Source organism: Limanda limanda, chromosome 11 (genome assembly GCF_963576545.1).
Source record: "Limanda limanda chromosome 11, fLimLim1.1, whole genome shotgun sequence".
NCBI lineage: Eukaryota > Metazoa > Chordata > Actinopteri > Pleuronectiformes > Pleuronectidae > Limanda > Limanda limanda.
Window position 1 is genome coordinate 15,641,053 of NC_083646.1, and position 15,612 is coordinate 15,656,664.

At 41.6% G+C, this 15,612-nt stretch overlaps 1 protein-coding gene and 1 pseudogene across 1 annotated transcript; one reads left to right on the top strand and one right to left on the bottom strand.

Annotated features, from left to right (window-relative positions):
• The first annotated feature begins 3,243 nt into the window (after nt 1-3,243).
• Nucleotides 3,244-8,432, top strand: si:dkeyp-84f3.9 (zinc finger protein 184). The gene has a single exon (XM_061080412.1). The coding sequence runs from the start codon at nt 3,315-3,317 to the stop codon at nt 6,555-6,557; it is 3,243 nt and encodes a 1,080-aa protein (XP_060936395.1). The 5' UTR covers nt 3,244-3,314; the 3' UTR covers nt 6,558-8,432.
• A 296-nt stretch (nt 8,433-8,728) lies between these two features.
• LOC133014564 (transmembrane protease serine 9-like) lies at nt 8,729-13,442 on the bottom strand (annotated as a pseudogene).
• Nucleotides 13,443-15,612: the final 2,170 nt, after the last annotated feature.

Here is a 15,612-nt window from a genome sequence, read left to right on the forward strand (position 1 = left end):
TGAGGTCCCGAGAGAGAACCGGGCTCACATGAACAACTCCCCGGTCCATGCTCGTCTGGGGGTTTTCACGGACCAGTACCGACACAGCACCGCACACATGAGCTAACTTGAGCTAGCCAGTCGCTAGCCTGTGCAGCAGCGGCCGGTGCATGTCCACGCAGAGACCCGCAGCCCCGAGTCTCCCTCACAGGCAAGCACTTTGTGTTGACTTCCGCCCGGGTGCACACGTATGTTTGACCTGATTGACCAGACACACGGGAGCTGACATCGTGTCTGACTGGTTGTTCCGTGTGGCCGGTGCCGTTTAATAAGCTCAGCTAGCACCAGGCCTAACGATAGATAGCGGCCCCGTTGATACTTTGGTGCTGGTGGCAGTGATGGCTGTAGCTGTCAGATTAATGATGTTTTCAAATGTGTTCTGTTGTCAATCACACTCAAAAGCTACGTTGTCCTTGTTGTGTGTGCATGAGATGAAGAACGTAGGAGATATAACAGACAGGATGATTATAACCCAGTGTGCATTAGCTCTGCATTGTGTCTGTATTGCTTTGCAAAATGCACCAGACTACACAGGTACATATTGTGTTGTCAGGTTCAGCACTGGTTCATGAGGGAACTTTAAAGGTGTGTAACTTGTGATCAGATCAATCCCATACACAACTCAAAGTTCCCAAGTTCATACCAGACTATCTCTGTCAATCATAACAAATGTTGTAATAGTAAAACCTTCTATTAAAATTCTGGGCCTATTTCTAATCCATAAACTTCTTAACAATGACATTATACAACTTGGGAGCTTAGTATAATGTGATTCTTTGAATTTTTGTATTCTTGGCCTCAAGAATTACTTATGTTTCACTGAATTGGTTTTCAATGTGTTCTCAACATCCAAGAAACCCTAAAGTGAATGTGCTGAGTTATTTTACAGTGATCAAATTCGTTAAAACCAAACTCTTTTCCAAAAAGTAGCCTCCACTTGTTTTAATTTTCTTGCACCCAAATGTTGATTCAGTGTTTAATCTAGTTCTGTCACATCTGTGAGGTGTTTATTCTTCTGTTTGTTAATTGACTTTTCGCAGATCATGCTTTGCCTGTTCAAATTCCGGGTCTTCTGTGAGAGTTTGCATGTTCTCCCCGTGCCTGGGCGGGTTTTCACCGGGTACTCCGGCTTCCTCCCACAGTCCAAACACATGCAGATTGGAGTTGGGTAGATTGTAGACTTTAAATTGACCGTAGGTGTAAATGGTTGATTGTCTCTATGTGTTGACCCTGTGGTGCACTAGTCTGCCTCTCACTCACTGTCAGCTGGGATTAACTTGAACCTCCCAGCAACCCTCAAAGGATGAGATATATAGATAATGGATTGATGGATTGACAGATCTTTTCACTCCTTCATCATTTCATTATTGTTATCATATTACATTCAGTGGTTTTATTTCACTGGGAAATATTTCATGTTGACTTCAAGGTTTTCGGTCTCTGTGTGAATCTATTGAACTTGGTTTTCATTGAGCTCAGGCATTGTGCAGGTTACAGCCTGTGATGGTTTAGTTTGTTGGATTTGGTGTTTGGCTGAGCTGGGTACTGACCAGGAAGTAGAGAAGTGGAGACGTGGATGTTCTAAATTGACAGATGATGCCACAGTTTGCCTGCATCACAGCTACTTTTTGGTCAAATAAAGCTTTCTACTGAAAAAGTGCTGCAACTTGCATCCCAAAAGCAGACTGCATCGCTTGCTGAGGATCATAAATACAGAGAAAGCTGATTTTACAGCTTGAACTGGGAAGTCCATCAGGCCTGGACAGCAGTGGTGTCCCTTCACTGCTGGAACAGAAACGGATGTAGATTCACAGATAACTGAAATTACAGATCTCACACCAACATCTGCAGAAACCCCTTTTCAGTAATCTGCACAGAACTGTTTCATCTGGGATTAGCCCAGACTTGCTTTACTATTTTCTAATGCAATGTTAAAATTGTGAAAAAATATCAACATTTTAAACCAAGAAACTAAGATTAATCTAGCTGTTAAAAACTCACTGAACCCAATGGTAAACAGGATCAAAATAGAAAACCTTGTACAGATATCTACCTATGGAATAAAACCACTGAATATAATGTTACAGCCTTTGTAATTTATCAAAATGAATCCATGGGGAAATAAACAGTCAATATATCTTAAGAAGTGGGGTTTTCAACTCTGAGGTTATATTTAGCTAGATCTGTTATTTGAACTAGGACTAAATATTTCATAAATGGGAAAGAACTATATTAATATCAAACAATCATAATTTGCTTGCAAGAAAGTGAAAACAAGTAGAGGAATTCAGGTTTTGATTAAGAAATCAAATATTCCCATGTTTGCGAAAAAAATTATAAAGTGGTCCAGTGATCAGGCCTCTGTCTGGTTTAGATTGGTATCATGCTTCACTGTATACACTTTAATCACTTATTTGAAACAGGCAAATGAACCTCCTGCTTTACACCTCTTGTTATAGTGACCAGTGTGCAGAGCAAGCAGTTTATTCCCAGCTGTGATATTTCAAGGAATATTTATTTATATTTTAACCAGACCATGTGACGTGATAACATTTAGCTGTAGGAATACATTTTTTGCGTTCCAACCTTCTTGTCACTTCAATCCACAGACTTTGGACATGGGGAGTAAAATGTCCTTCAGCAGAGGAAGCAGTGACCGAAACACCGTCTCTGACCCAACGTCTGTGACACCTCGTCCCTGCAGTTCCATTCATGCTCCTTCGGATTGCAAGCAGGTAGCTAGAGAGAAAAAGAAACGCGCATAACGCTCCAAACATTTGGCGCTCTGTTACAGCATGAATCTTCTGCTTTTAAAACGTGAAGGATCTTGTGTTTGTGTAGGTCCTTTGGCAATTAAAGGCTTTTCATACATTTAAATGCAAATTCATTTATGTAGTTTATGCTTTGATGGATGTATAGTTATTTTCGTGATCATTTTTTGTTATACAGCATTTGTACATGGGATTTTGTTCTCAATTTGGGCTCAACATTTGTATCACTTCTCCTTTTATTAGCATTTGTGTGTTTTTATATTTATATATATTCTAAGACGCATTCCGTTTCTACATTTGTGACAAACATCAACTTTTCTTCCACAGATACCTGAGGATAAGAGATGCAGTGAGGAAGACCTGGACTCCAGTTGGAGAGAGGAAATGAAGGCGACAGAGCCGAGTCAAACTGCCCCCGAGTCCCACTCATCGTGGACTCTGGAGTCTGACGGCCATGTAAACTCTGAAACAGGCAGCGGCGCTAATAGTCAGCAGAGTGATCACATGCCATCACAGGTAGGGATGGAAGCAATGGCTCCCGCGATCGTGTGCAGCTCAACAACTGACACTCACAAACAGACTGTGGAGGTCTGCAAAAAACGCAGGCGCACTCGTAAAATGAAAACGCGGCTGACCGCGGTGGACCAAAACAATCCGCACACTGCTGGTGTTGATGCAGTTCAGCACGAGGAGATCAGCACGACAATACCATTGCCAGCATGTTTGGAAAACCACACCAGGGGTGATGTGCCTCACACTGTAGACAATCCTTTAATCAATAATTCTGCTCCTCGTACTGTCTCTGATGGTAAAGTAGAGGACGGTGGGCCTGTGTTGACAAAGAGAAGAGGACGGCCAAAGAGAGCCCAAATTACAGATTTTAAAAACATCTTTACTGAGGAAGTTGACGACGATACCCCTGCCGGTCCTGCAAGGAGGCTGAGGAGTAGAGGAGAGGGGGAGCCTAACACGCAAGATGAACTCACTGGATCTGATGCATCAAGTTCACAAGCTGTTAAAAGAAGAAGGAGTAAACTGGCTGACCAGCAGGTTCCAGCTAAACTGTCTAGACTGGAGGGTTCCCAGGAGGTCTCTGCAGTGCTGGGCGACAACACAGGCTGTGGGTGGAGAGCGGAGACAGACAAACAAGTGGAACTAAACCCTGACAAACAAGAGCCTGAAGCAGACACACGGGGACATCAGTGCTCCCTGCAGTCAAGTGGAGGAATGCAACAGACAGAGCAAAAAGCAGGAGCAGTACTGCAAAGGAGACTGCGTTCCCAGGCAGCAGCTGAGCCTGACGTTATTCCCTCAAAGGATTTCAACAGTCTAAATAAGATAGTGGGCATCACTGACAACGACAAGTCCCACTCACAGAGCAGTCCTGACTCTCCAAAGGACACACACGTGCAGAGTTCAGAGCTGTCCAGTCCTGATGTTGTATTGTCTACAGAACAATCACCAAAACTTGTCGGCAGCCGCCCTGCTGTTAAAACCGAGAACATAGAGGCGGAGTTGGATCATTTGAATCTTGTGTCAGAGTCAAACAGTCCTAAATCTCCACAACACAGTGCCACCACCACACTTAAATCTAATGGTCCGAACAGTCAGCAAAACATGTCAAGGCGCAAGAGAGGCGGCAAGAGGAGGAGGAGAGTAAGTAACGTGTTGATAAAGAGCGAGCAAGTCGTTGAGGGCCATGAAGTCGGCCCCGACACCCAACTCATAGACGACTGTGCGGACGTGGATAAGGAGGCCAAGTTAGAGGATGACGCAAATGTCATCTACATTAAAAGAGGAGGCAAAACTCTGATGAAGTGCGGCTACTGTGGTCGTGTATTTAAATTCCAGTCCCAGTTCGTCATCCATCAACGGATCCACACGGGAGAGAGACCGTTCAAGTGTTCCGAGTGTGGCAAAGGTTTTACCAAAAATTCCAACTTAAACCTGCATCTCAAGACTCACAGAAAGAGCAACATTTATCAAAAATGCCCATTTTGCAAGATTAAATTCTCTTGCTCTGAGTACACTTCTCATATGGAGATGCATGCACAAGAGATGGCCCAGGAATCCGAGAATGAAAAATCTGAAATACAGGGCAGAGGGGTTGAGCATGGAAATGGTCAGGCACCTCAGACACCAGTTTCCCTGGGGAAGAAACAAAGGAAAGTGTGTCAGTACTGTGGTAAAACGTTCCCCTTCCAGTCTGCACTTGTAAGACATGTGCGTGTCCACACGGGGGAGAAGCCTTATAAGTGTGATATATGTGGCAAAGCTTTCGGTCAGGCCTATTTCCTCCGCGTTCACGAGCTCACGCACTGGTCTGTGAAGCGTTATAACTGCACACTTTGTGAAAAATCATTCACTCATTACAGCAATGCAAAAAATCACACGTGTCGACCCACGGGAGGAGACGACGACTACTCAGAACCCAACAGACGTACAAGGTCTTCACTAACGTACACGTGCCACATCTGCAAGAATATTTTTGACCATTTGCAGGAGTTCAACAGTCACATGAAAGCCCACACTGGTGCCAAGCTTTACCGCTGCTTGTTTTGTGACAAGCTGTTTGGTGTAATGTCTGAATTTAACACCCATCGCAACCAGTGCAGAGAGAGAAACGCCTCCAGCTCTGGTGTGAAGGAGGAAGACAGAATGTCGTTGATCCAGTACACAGTGCCTGCTCTGAGGTGTTCGTCAGCTCACTACTCGGCTTCTCCCATCACAGCTGCAAACTGCGAAACACGGACAAAACAAGCACAGACGATCCACAAGAAACGCATCGCTGACCGAAAGCAACCGTTCCAGTCAGTCGTACCGGCCCACCAGCTCTCACAACTCGTGTCCAGGTTAAACAAAGTGGACAACAGATCCGACCCCAGGAAATATCTGTGTCCGAGCTGCGGGCGACAGTTCAGACACATGGGCAGACTCCGAGCCCACATGCTCACGCACGCCCCGGGTCAGAGTTACACCTGCAGTTGCTGCGGTAAGAGGCTTGAAAACTGGAGAAAACTGTGGCGTCACCAGAGAATCCACAGACAGAGACACGGGCGCTTCACCTGTCCTCAGTGCGGGCGAGGCTTTCGGTTTGCAGAGCCTTACAAGAAACACATGAGGGAGCACCACAAGTTCCAGTGGGTTCAGTTCAGGCCTAAGAAAGTGTTTCTGCCTTATCAATGTGAGCAATGCAGGTGCAGCTTTAAGACTCTCGACTTGCTTTTCAGTCACCAGCTTTGCCATTCAGCATCGCAAGACACGCACAAGGACGCTGCTTTCGATGTATACGATTTATCAGATGAACATAGTACACAAGCAAACAAGAAAACATTTGCCCCTTCTACTAACGACTATATTGCAACGGTATATGAACTTGAGGACAGCTTTTCTCCTCTTGGAACCTCTTTCAAGTATCCAGATCCACTTCCTCCAGAGTCCCATCTAGTGCCCGTGATTTCTCTTGTCGAAAATCCGGGTGTAGATTCGGGTGAAACGTCCCTGTGTCCCAGCACCACCCACTCAATCCAAGACAGAGAAACCAGCCATGACAGAGAAGATGGAAATCCACTTGGAAAACCCATTACACCGTTTAGAACTGTGAAAAGACCCAAAATGGCCCAAAATGCCAGCAAATCAAATGATGGGTCTTCAGATGGTATTCAGTGCGCTGTGTGTGGTAATGCCTATCCTGCCATTTCAGACCTTTATCAGCACTATTTACAGCATGCTAGAGGCCAGGTGTAAGATCATGCATACAAATATACAATTCCTCTTTCTATTTGTTCATACAGTGGGAAAATAAAAATATAGTCACTCAAATACTTGGGAATTCTTTTAAACTAATCATACGACAAGTTTCCAATTTTGAAGATGTGCACTGAGGGCCTGATCTACTAAAGGTTTAGTGTATAAAACGCGTGCAAACTAGATTTTACCCGCAAAAGTTGCTGAAATGCTAACGATGTGCACTGAGGATTGTGTTCAGAATTACACGCGCTGTCCATTTGGTGCGTTTGCCTTAATGAATATGCAGTGTCGGGCATTCCTACCTGAGTGAGCAAAATATTGGGAGGAGTAGATGCAAATACTTTAATTTAGCACACACACTGTGATTTACAAAGCCTGAAAATAATAGCTGTGATTGTGACTGCGTCTACATTAGGGCCTGATCCCAAAGAAGCAGTGCTAAATTGCGTGTGATTATAACAGACTGCACATTCGGTTCCGGGGCTTTTGCGGGAGATCTACTAAAAATAATTGTGTAAATGACAATAGGTACAAACGTGTTAGAGGGAGTGGTATTTAGATTAGGGTTTTTCTCAAGTTACTGGTTTCCGTCCTGGAGCATTACGGAGAGCAGAGTGAACACAAGCGCAAAGCGAACTTGAATGCCCTGGAATGGGAGGTGTTAGTGGAAGAGACAAACAAACATGTTGCTGAGCTACAGCAAAGAAATGTTAATATAACTCAAAGAAATGCGATTAAAAGAAGTAAATTAAATGCTGTGGGTAAAACATAAAGAATAAACTATGAAGTTACGAGAAGATAACAGGAAATAAGAAGAACAAAAGAAAAAAAAGCTCATAATAAAACCACTGTAAAAAAATATATAAAACTCCTGCAGCCATCTGTGCTCATCGCTGTGCCGATTAGCATCTACCTTTCAAACGTATTCAATATAGACTCAGTCACAATCGGCCCAATTATTTTCTGCCTTTGTTAATCACAATGCATTTGCTAAATTAAAATATTTGAATCTACTCCTCCCAATGCTAATCGGCACAGCGTCACTCTTTATTTAGGATCTTAGTAGATCAGGCCCTGAATGTATAAAAGAAGAATGAGACTACATTTCAACTTGACACTGAAGCCACTACGCTTACTTTGGTTTTTCTTTTGGTTTGCTTTTTCTTCTTCGAAAGAAGCATCCATGCATTTCTGTGATTGGCTAAATAACAATACATTTCAACAGGAATTATAACATTTGTGAATGGTCGAACATAAAACATCGGTACATTTTTTTTAAAATTTTTGTGTTATCTTGTTGCTCTGAATTATTGTGCCAACTTTTTTATTTTCACTCCCAAGTCAGTGTGCAAACAGCTGACCAGATTTCAGACTGAATCTATTACAAACTCCTTGAGTTTCTTTTAATTAAAAGTGGTTGTATCTGTTAAATCAAGTCACTCAATATTATCAGCAATCATTTGAATGGTCCATATAATTTCAAATTCATTTAATCAATTTACTGACAAAAATGTTACTTCTGCTGATTTAATATCAATATTTTGGTATGTAGGTCCAACTGTAGCTAAAATGTTTCAGAGAGCCACTTAACCAATTACAAATTAGTTTTCCTGTTGAAGGACATGCGGCTGTTTTGTGTTATAATTTTTAATGTCAGTGTTTGTCAAACGGTTTGTGCTGCTGTGGATTTGTGATGTGTTGGCTGAAATCACATGATGCTAAATTTCTATTAGACACATTCCACACTATCAGCACCAAGTTCTGTCAAACAGCCGTTGTTGTTCACTACTGCTTTTTCATGCTTATTTCCCACATGGACACCCTGATCCGTTGTAAATAGTTTAATCTACAGTTTGTCTTAAAAACAATAAAGGTCACTTTTGTACTAATCTGTGATTGTTTGTGTAATTTCTAGCCAATAATGTGTCACCATGAAGTGAAACACCTTTGCTCCACATTTGAGAAAGCCTTGAGATGCTGCTGCTGCTAATGCTAAAATCTCTAGTGATGAACCTTTTCAAGTACAGTAAGTCAGATTTAATACAAGGAGGCTCATAATGGTTCGTTTTAATTGTCCACTGCTGTGAGTTGAGTGAAATGTCTTTGTTCTCTCCAGAATCCAAGAAGATGACTGAGTTTTTTTTATTTATCAAAGGGATGAGCACAATTGAATATGAAGTAACTTTAGTTGGAGGACATGGTGCTGTTGATCCAGGCGGTGTAGTTGCAGACCTTGGCGTAGACTCCAGGCCTGTTCCTCTCGGCACAGCCCCATCCCCAGGACACCACACCCTGCAGCTGACCGTCACACACCACAGGGCCACCAGAGTCTCCCTGATAGGACAGAGAACAAGACGTGAGCAGAGGTGTCCTCAGGTTGGATACGTCCACCTGAAGAAACAGTGAAGATGACTTTAGCTGGTACCTGGCAGGAGTCCTTGCCTCCCTCGAGGAATCCAGCACAGAACATGTTGGAGGTGATCAGTCCAGGGTAGCATTTCTTGCAGCTGCTGTCGTTCAGGATGGGGACATCCATACACATCAGGAGGTCAGGGTAGTTGTCTGGAATAGAAAAGGCCAGTATAAGTAAATGCTCATATACCAACATGTACCTTAAACCTTTCCTGTTGTGTTTGCAGTGTTTCACTGACGTCCAGAGCCGCTCGTGTTGCCCCATCCAGAGACCAGACAGCTGGTGCCAGCGCTGGCACAGGTGGAGGGCAGGGACACAGGGCTGACGTAGCTGTTAAGGGTGAGGGGCTTGATCAGCTTGATCAGCATGATGTCATTGTCCATCCCTTGGCTGTTGTAGCCGGGATGACGGATGACCACTTCAGAGCTTACAAACTGCTCGGTGCCCTCTCTGACCGCAATGTTGTGCTCACCAAAACGCAGCTGGAAGCGGCTGACAGAGACGCACATGGGTGAAAAAGTGTAAAAGTCATGTGTTTGGAGAAACAGTTAATAGAGTTAAACAAGTGGTTTTGAATGTAATTGTCCACACTTACGGCTTGTAGCAGTGAGCAGCAGACATCACCCAAATGTTGGAGATCAGGGAGCCTCCACAGAAGTGGTAGCCAGAGTTCATAGAGACCTGGTAGGGCAACGCGTTCTTTCTGCACTCGTAGCCTCCAACAATCTTGTCATCCTCATCAATGGGAGCAGCATCTGACAATAGAAAAACAGAGTTCAGGTATTCAACAACAGCAATTTTCAAAGAAATCTCACAGTGAATACTTATCAGTCATCAACCTGTCACAAAGTGGTTAAATCACCTTTGTGACAAAAGGTAGATTTTAATTTGTAGATTAAAATCTAGCTTTTTAATCTCCAAAAGGTAGATTAAAAAGTAAAACTTGTTTAGTTTTTATACTCACATGCTGCAGCGCACAGAGCCAGAAGAATGAAAGTCTTCATGATGGAGTCAGTTTGAGCCAAATGTGTCAGCTCAGCTCCACTGCAGCAGCTTTTATACACACTCTGTCCCTCTCATATCACATTGGCCAAGGACACTTAGTTCCATTTTCACCAACCTGTGTGAAAACGCATCTGGAGGACGAGCGCCATCATATTGACACTGTGTGCTTCAGTCCCACAGCCAGTCACATACACTCTGTTAACAGTGAATTAAAAAGAACCAATAGCTTATTTGTAAGTGTTTAAAGACTATGATTGCAGCAGGACTGCTTGATATATAGTATTGAAGTTATCCTTCCAAATGATTACCCTAATCAATGCTGCTAAAAACTTTAATCCCAATGATGTTTTCCTACACTTGACATCTATTGTACTTCTGTCCGTCCTGGGAGAGGGATCCCTCACATGTGGCTCTCTCTGAGGTTTCTACCTATTTTTTAAATGGGTTTTTAGTAGTTTTTCCTTACTCTTGCTGAGGGTTAAGGACAAAGGATGTCACACCATGTTAAAGCCCTATGAGACAAATTGTGATTTGTGAATATGGGCTATACAAATAAATTTGATTGATTGATTGATATCATGTTAAATTTGACAGCTTTTATACCCACTCTGTCCCTCTGATATCATGTTGGCCAAGGACACATATTTTAATTTTTTCACTGTTATCTTCTTGAGTAACTTGTGTGAGAACATGTATAACTGATTTTTTAAGCTTTTTTACTTATATTTCTCGTTTTTGTTTTTAAAGTAAGGCCCAAATTTGACAAGTCATTGAGAGTGAGTGTAACATGTGAGCAGAGCAGTTTGACTTCAACCAGAGGTCAGAGGCGACCGTCTTAAAGAAGCTGAAACTTCAGTGGCATTTGAGCTACTCACAAAATAAAGTAATGTTCATTTACACCTAAACAAGCAAACCTCCCTCAATGACGTACTCAGGGTGAAAAACATTTTCTTTTTTATGAAATTCTTTTTATTTCCTTTTATCCAATACAGTCATACAGTATATCACATCCAATCATTTTAAACATGAAATTAGGTGCCAGGGATACAAGTCTTAGGCTAGTGGGGTTAACTGTCCATGGACGTCTCGGGCCCAAGCCAACAGGATCCAGGCATATCAGAATTGAGTTACACATTAACATTGTCCACAAACACAATACATCTCACATGGCATTACATCACGACAGTATTCCGAAAGAGGATGGCCTGCAGATGTCCATTGCTTAAAAGGAAAAACAAAGAGAAAAGAAAATAAATATATCTATATATTCTGCTCATATCAAATGGAAGTGTAGAGCAATGGGGGACCAGTTGTTTTTGAATACCTCTGTTTTCAGTTGTAATAGGGCGGTCAAGTGTTCCATCATGTACATATCTTGAATTCTATCCCTCCATTGGTTTATTGTAGAAAAACATTTTCAATTTACTCTAAAATATATTTTATATGTTTACGTTGAGGAACACAATTCCATTCGGTGATGTTCAGCTTTCTGAGCCTTAGATTGAATGACAAGATAATTTACTGAAGATGAACTAAATATTAAAGTATCAAAAAAAAATTTTTTTTAATTAATTATTTGATATCAATTGGCTTTACAGTAATAATTATACTGAAATAATACACACTTTCCGTAATTTGTTGACTAACATTGTTATTGTGCTGTAAATTTTCATCAGTTAATATTAAAAAACAAAATGATTGCGGAGCCGTGAAATGAAACATGATAGAAACCTCAATAATTGGGTATTGATCTGCCAATATAACAGACTTGGAGGGATTTGTGCTCAGGTATTAATATAGAGCTTTGTAGTAGCTTCAATAACTTTAGTGTTTTCTTATTTAAAGTCATTTTATGACCTGAATGATTTAATATGTTGAAAATGTTCACGTGTTCTGAGCCTCCAGCAACAGAACCACAGTCATAAATGACAAACATACAGACTCTGACACAGACATCACTGGTATTATTTGTACTGCAGAACTTTATAGGAAGCACACGTGGATATTTAATGAAAACATTCCACTGCAGAATATTTAGCTGCATCAAAGTCTGTGTGTTCAAACACTGGAAGTTATTTATGCTCAGTGACCTGTTTCTTTTTAAACATTCTATACGTCATAATTCAAAAACAGTTCAAAAGTCAAGCAAGGGTGTTTTTTATATATTTTTATTACACATCACTTCAGAATGTTCACACTGTGACTCTGGCTCTGTTGGTCACATGTTATTATTAAAGCCTGTTTTCATCTGTTGTAATGCAGGACTTTGTTTAGTTGGAGGACATGGTGCTGCGGATCCAGGAGGTGTAGTTGCAGACCTTGGCGTAAACTCCAGGCTTGTTCCTCTGGGCACATCCGTAGCCCCAGGACACCACACCCTGCAGCTTACCGTTGCACACCACGGGGCCACCAGAGTCTCCCTGATAGGACACACACAGAGAACAAGACGTGAGCAGAGGTGTCCTCAGGTTTGATACGTCCACCTGAAGAAACAGTGAAGATGACTTTAGCTGGTACCTGGCAGGAGTCCTTGCCTCCCTCGAGGAATCCAGCACAGAACATGTTGGAGGTGATCTGTCCAGGGTAGGAGCTCCTGCAGCTGCTGTCGCTCAGGATGGGGGCATCCAGACACATCAGGCGATCAGGGTAGTTGCCTGGAATAGAAAAGGCCAGTATAAGTAAATACTCATATACCATCATGTACCTTAAACCTTTCCTGCTGTGTTTGCACTGTTTCACTGACTTCCAGAGCCGCTCAGGTTTCCCCATCCAGAGATCAGACAGCGGGTGCCAGCGCTGGCACAGGTGGAGGGCAGGGCCACGGAGCCCACTTTGCTGTTCAGTGTGGCGGGCTTGCTCAGCTTGATCAGCATGATGTCATTGTCCAGGTTGCGGCTGTTGTACCTGGGATGACGGATGACCTTAGCAGAGTTGATGAACTGCTCGGTGCCCTCGTTGACAGCAATGTTGTGCTCACCAAGACGCAGCTGGACGCGGCTGACAGAGAGGCACATGGGTGAAAAAGTGTAAGTCATGTGTTGGAGAAACAGTTCTTACAGTTAAACAAGTGGTTTTGAATGTAATTGTCCACACTTACGACTTGTAGCAGTGAGCAGCAGACAGCACCCAGGTGCTGGAGATCAGGGAGCCTCCACAGAAGTGGTAGCCAGAGCTCAGAGAGACCTGGTAGGGCAACGCGTTCTTTCTGCACTCGTAGCCTCCAACAATCTTGTCATCCTCATCAATGGGAGCAGCATCTGACAATAGAATAACAGAGTTCAGGTTTTCCACAACAGCAATTTTCAAAGAAATCTCACAGTGAATACCCATCAGTCCCACTCTGTCACAAAGTGGTTAAATCCACTTTAAAAGGTAATTTAAAAAGTACAACTTGTTAAGTCTTCATACTCACATGCTGCAGCGCACAGAGCCAGAAGAATGAAAGTCTTCATGATGGAGTCAGTTTGAGCCAAATGTGTCAGCTCAGCTCCACTGCAGCAGCTTTTATACCCACTCTGTCCCACTGATATCACGTTGGCCAAGGACAAATATTTCCATTTTTTTCCTGTTATCTTCTTGAGTAACTTGTGTGAGAACACATCTGGAGGATGAGGGTCTACCTTTGACCTGGTCCCACAAATATGCTGACACATGCAAAAGCACCGGAGACTCGATTGCATGTATATTTTAAGAAATATACCTCAGCTACACTATAACCTTCTGATGGTGTGATTCTCACTCTTTTGTTCCCAAAAGTATTTGACATTTTGAATTTGTTTTGTTGTGTTAATGCTAGACCAATTCTCAGTTGCACCATATCATATATTTATATAGAAACATCAATGCCATGTTTTACTTTAATTATCTGTCTTATTTATTGATAAATACCATCGATACATGTCACCTCTGATCTTGGATTATTATGTACACAGAGAATATTTTGACCTGTAGTTCACAGTCAGAAATGTATCCATTGTATTTATCATTACATGACACAGATAACTAAAGTACAACATGTCAGTGATAAACCTTGTGTATTTGTGAAAAGAGACATGTGGTGCACTTGATGATTTATAATCATCAGTGAGAGAGAAATAGCTTCAAATTATAAAATATACAAACTGAGGCCTAATTGCATTTAAACAATAATTTTCTAAAATGTGTCTGCCACTGTAAAGCTGCTCTCATGACAGTTCTGACCGTAAACTGCTGGTTCTAGATAATTAATGTGCACACAGAGAATCATCCACAACCTGCAGCTTCCACTCAGAAATGTCATGACTGGGACCTTACAGTGGCAGATGCTTTTTTGAGAATAATTGTGGATTAGAAGCTAAAGGTTTAATTTACATGCAGCATATTTAAACAAATAACCCTAGCTCTGAAACTGGGTGTGTCCTGGTTGTTGCGACTGCAGAGGTATTTTTATGTGATCTTTTTTTCATGTATTAAAAATTGTGATAACACAACACAAACACACTATATATGAAGAATAAAAACACCACAAAGGAGACAAAAAGGGGGTAAACAAATACACACCCCACCCAGCCCATCTCCCACAGACAGGATATTATTATAAAGGGTTTTTCAGGTTTATTGAGAGTGAGTACAAATCATATATAACTGATTTCTTCACTCTGAGATCAAGCCATTGAAAACTCTGCTTGAACAAAGTCCAGAGAGGGAGTTGGGAGGTCGCCAAATACTGGCAACCATGTTTTTTTTACTTTTATTTCTCATTTTTGTTTTTAAAGTAAGGCCCAAATTTGACAATTCATTGAGAGTGAGTGTAACAGGCGAGCAGAGCAGCTTGACTTCAACCAGAGGTCAGAGGCGACCGTCTTACAGAAGCTGAAACTTCAGTGGCATTTGAGCTACACACAAAATAAAGTAATGTTCATTTACACCTAAACAAGCAAACCTCCCTCAATGACATACTCAGGGTGTTCTATAAACACTGTAAATTGACAGAATACCCAAAAAGAAATACATTTTCAATTTACTGCAAAATAGATTTTTAGATGTTTTTGTTGAGGAACACAATTCCATTCGGTGATGTCCAGCTTTTTGAGCCTCAGATTGAATGACAAGATGATTAACTGAAGATGAACTAAATATTAAAGTATCAAAAAAATCGTTTTTTTATTAATTATTTGATATTGATTGGCTTTACAGTAATAATTATACTGAAATAATACACACTTTCCATAATTTGTTGACTCACATTTTTATTGTGCTGTAAAGTTTCATCAGTTAGGATTAAGAAACAAAACGATTGCGGAGCCGTGAAATGAAACATGATAGAAACCTCTGACATCCATGTCGAAAGTATACTAATCAATAATTTCAATAAGAATGTTGTTGGTGTTTATATCATTCAAGTTAATTCATTTCATACATAAAAACAGAATGATCAATAATTGGGTATTGATCTGCCAATATAACAGACTTGGAGGGATTTGTGCTCAGGCATTAATATAGAGCTTTGTAGTAACTTCAATAACTTTAGTGTTTTCTCATTTAAAGTCATTTTATGACCTGAATGAATTAATATGTTGAAAATGTTCGCGTGATCTGAGCCTCCAGTAACAGAACCACAGTCATAAATGACAAACATACAGACTTTGACACAGA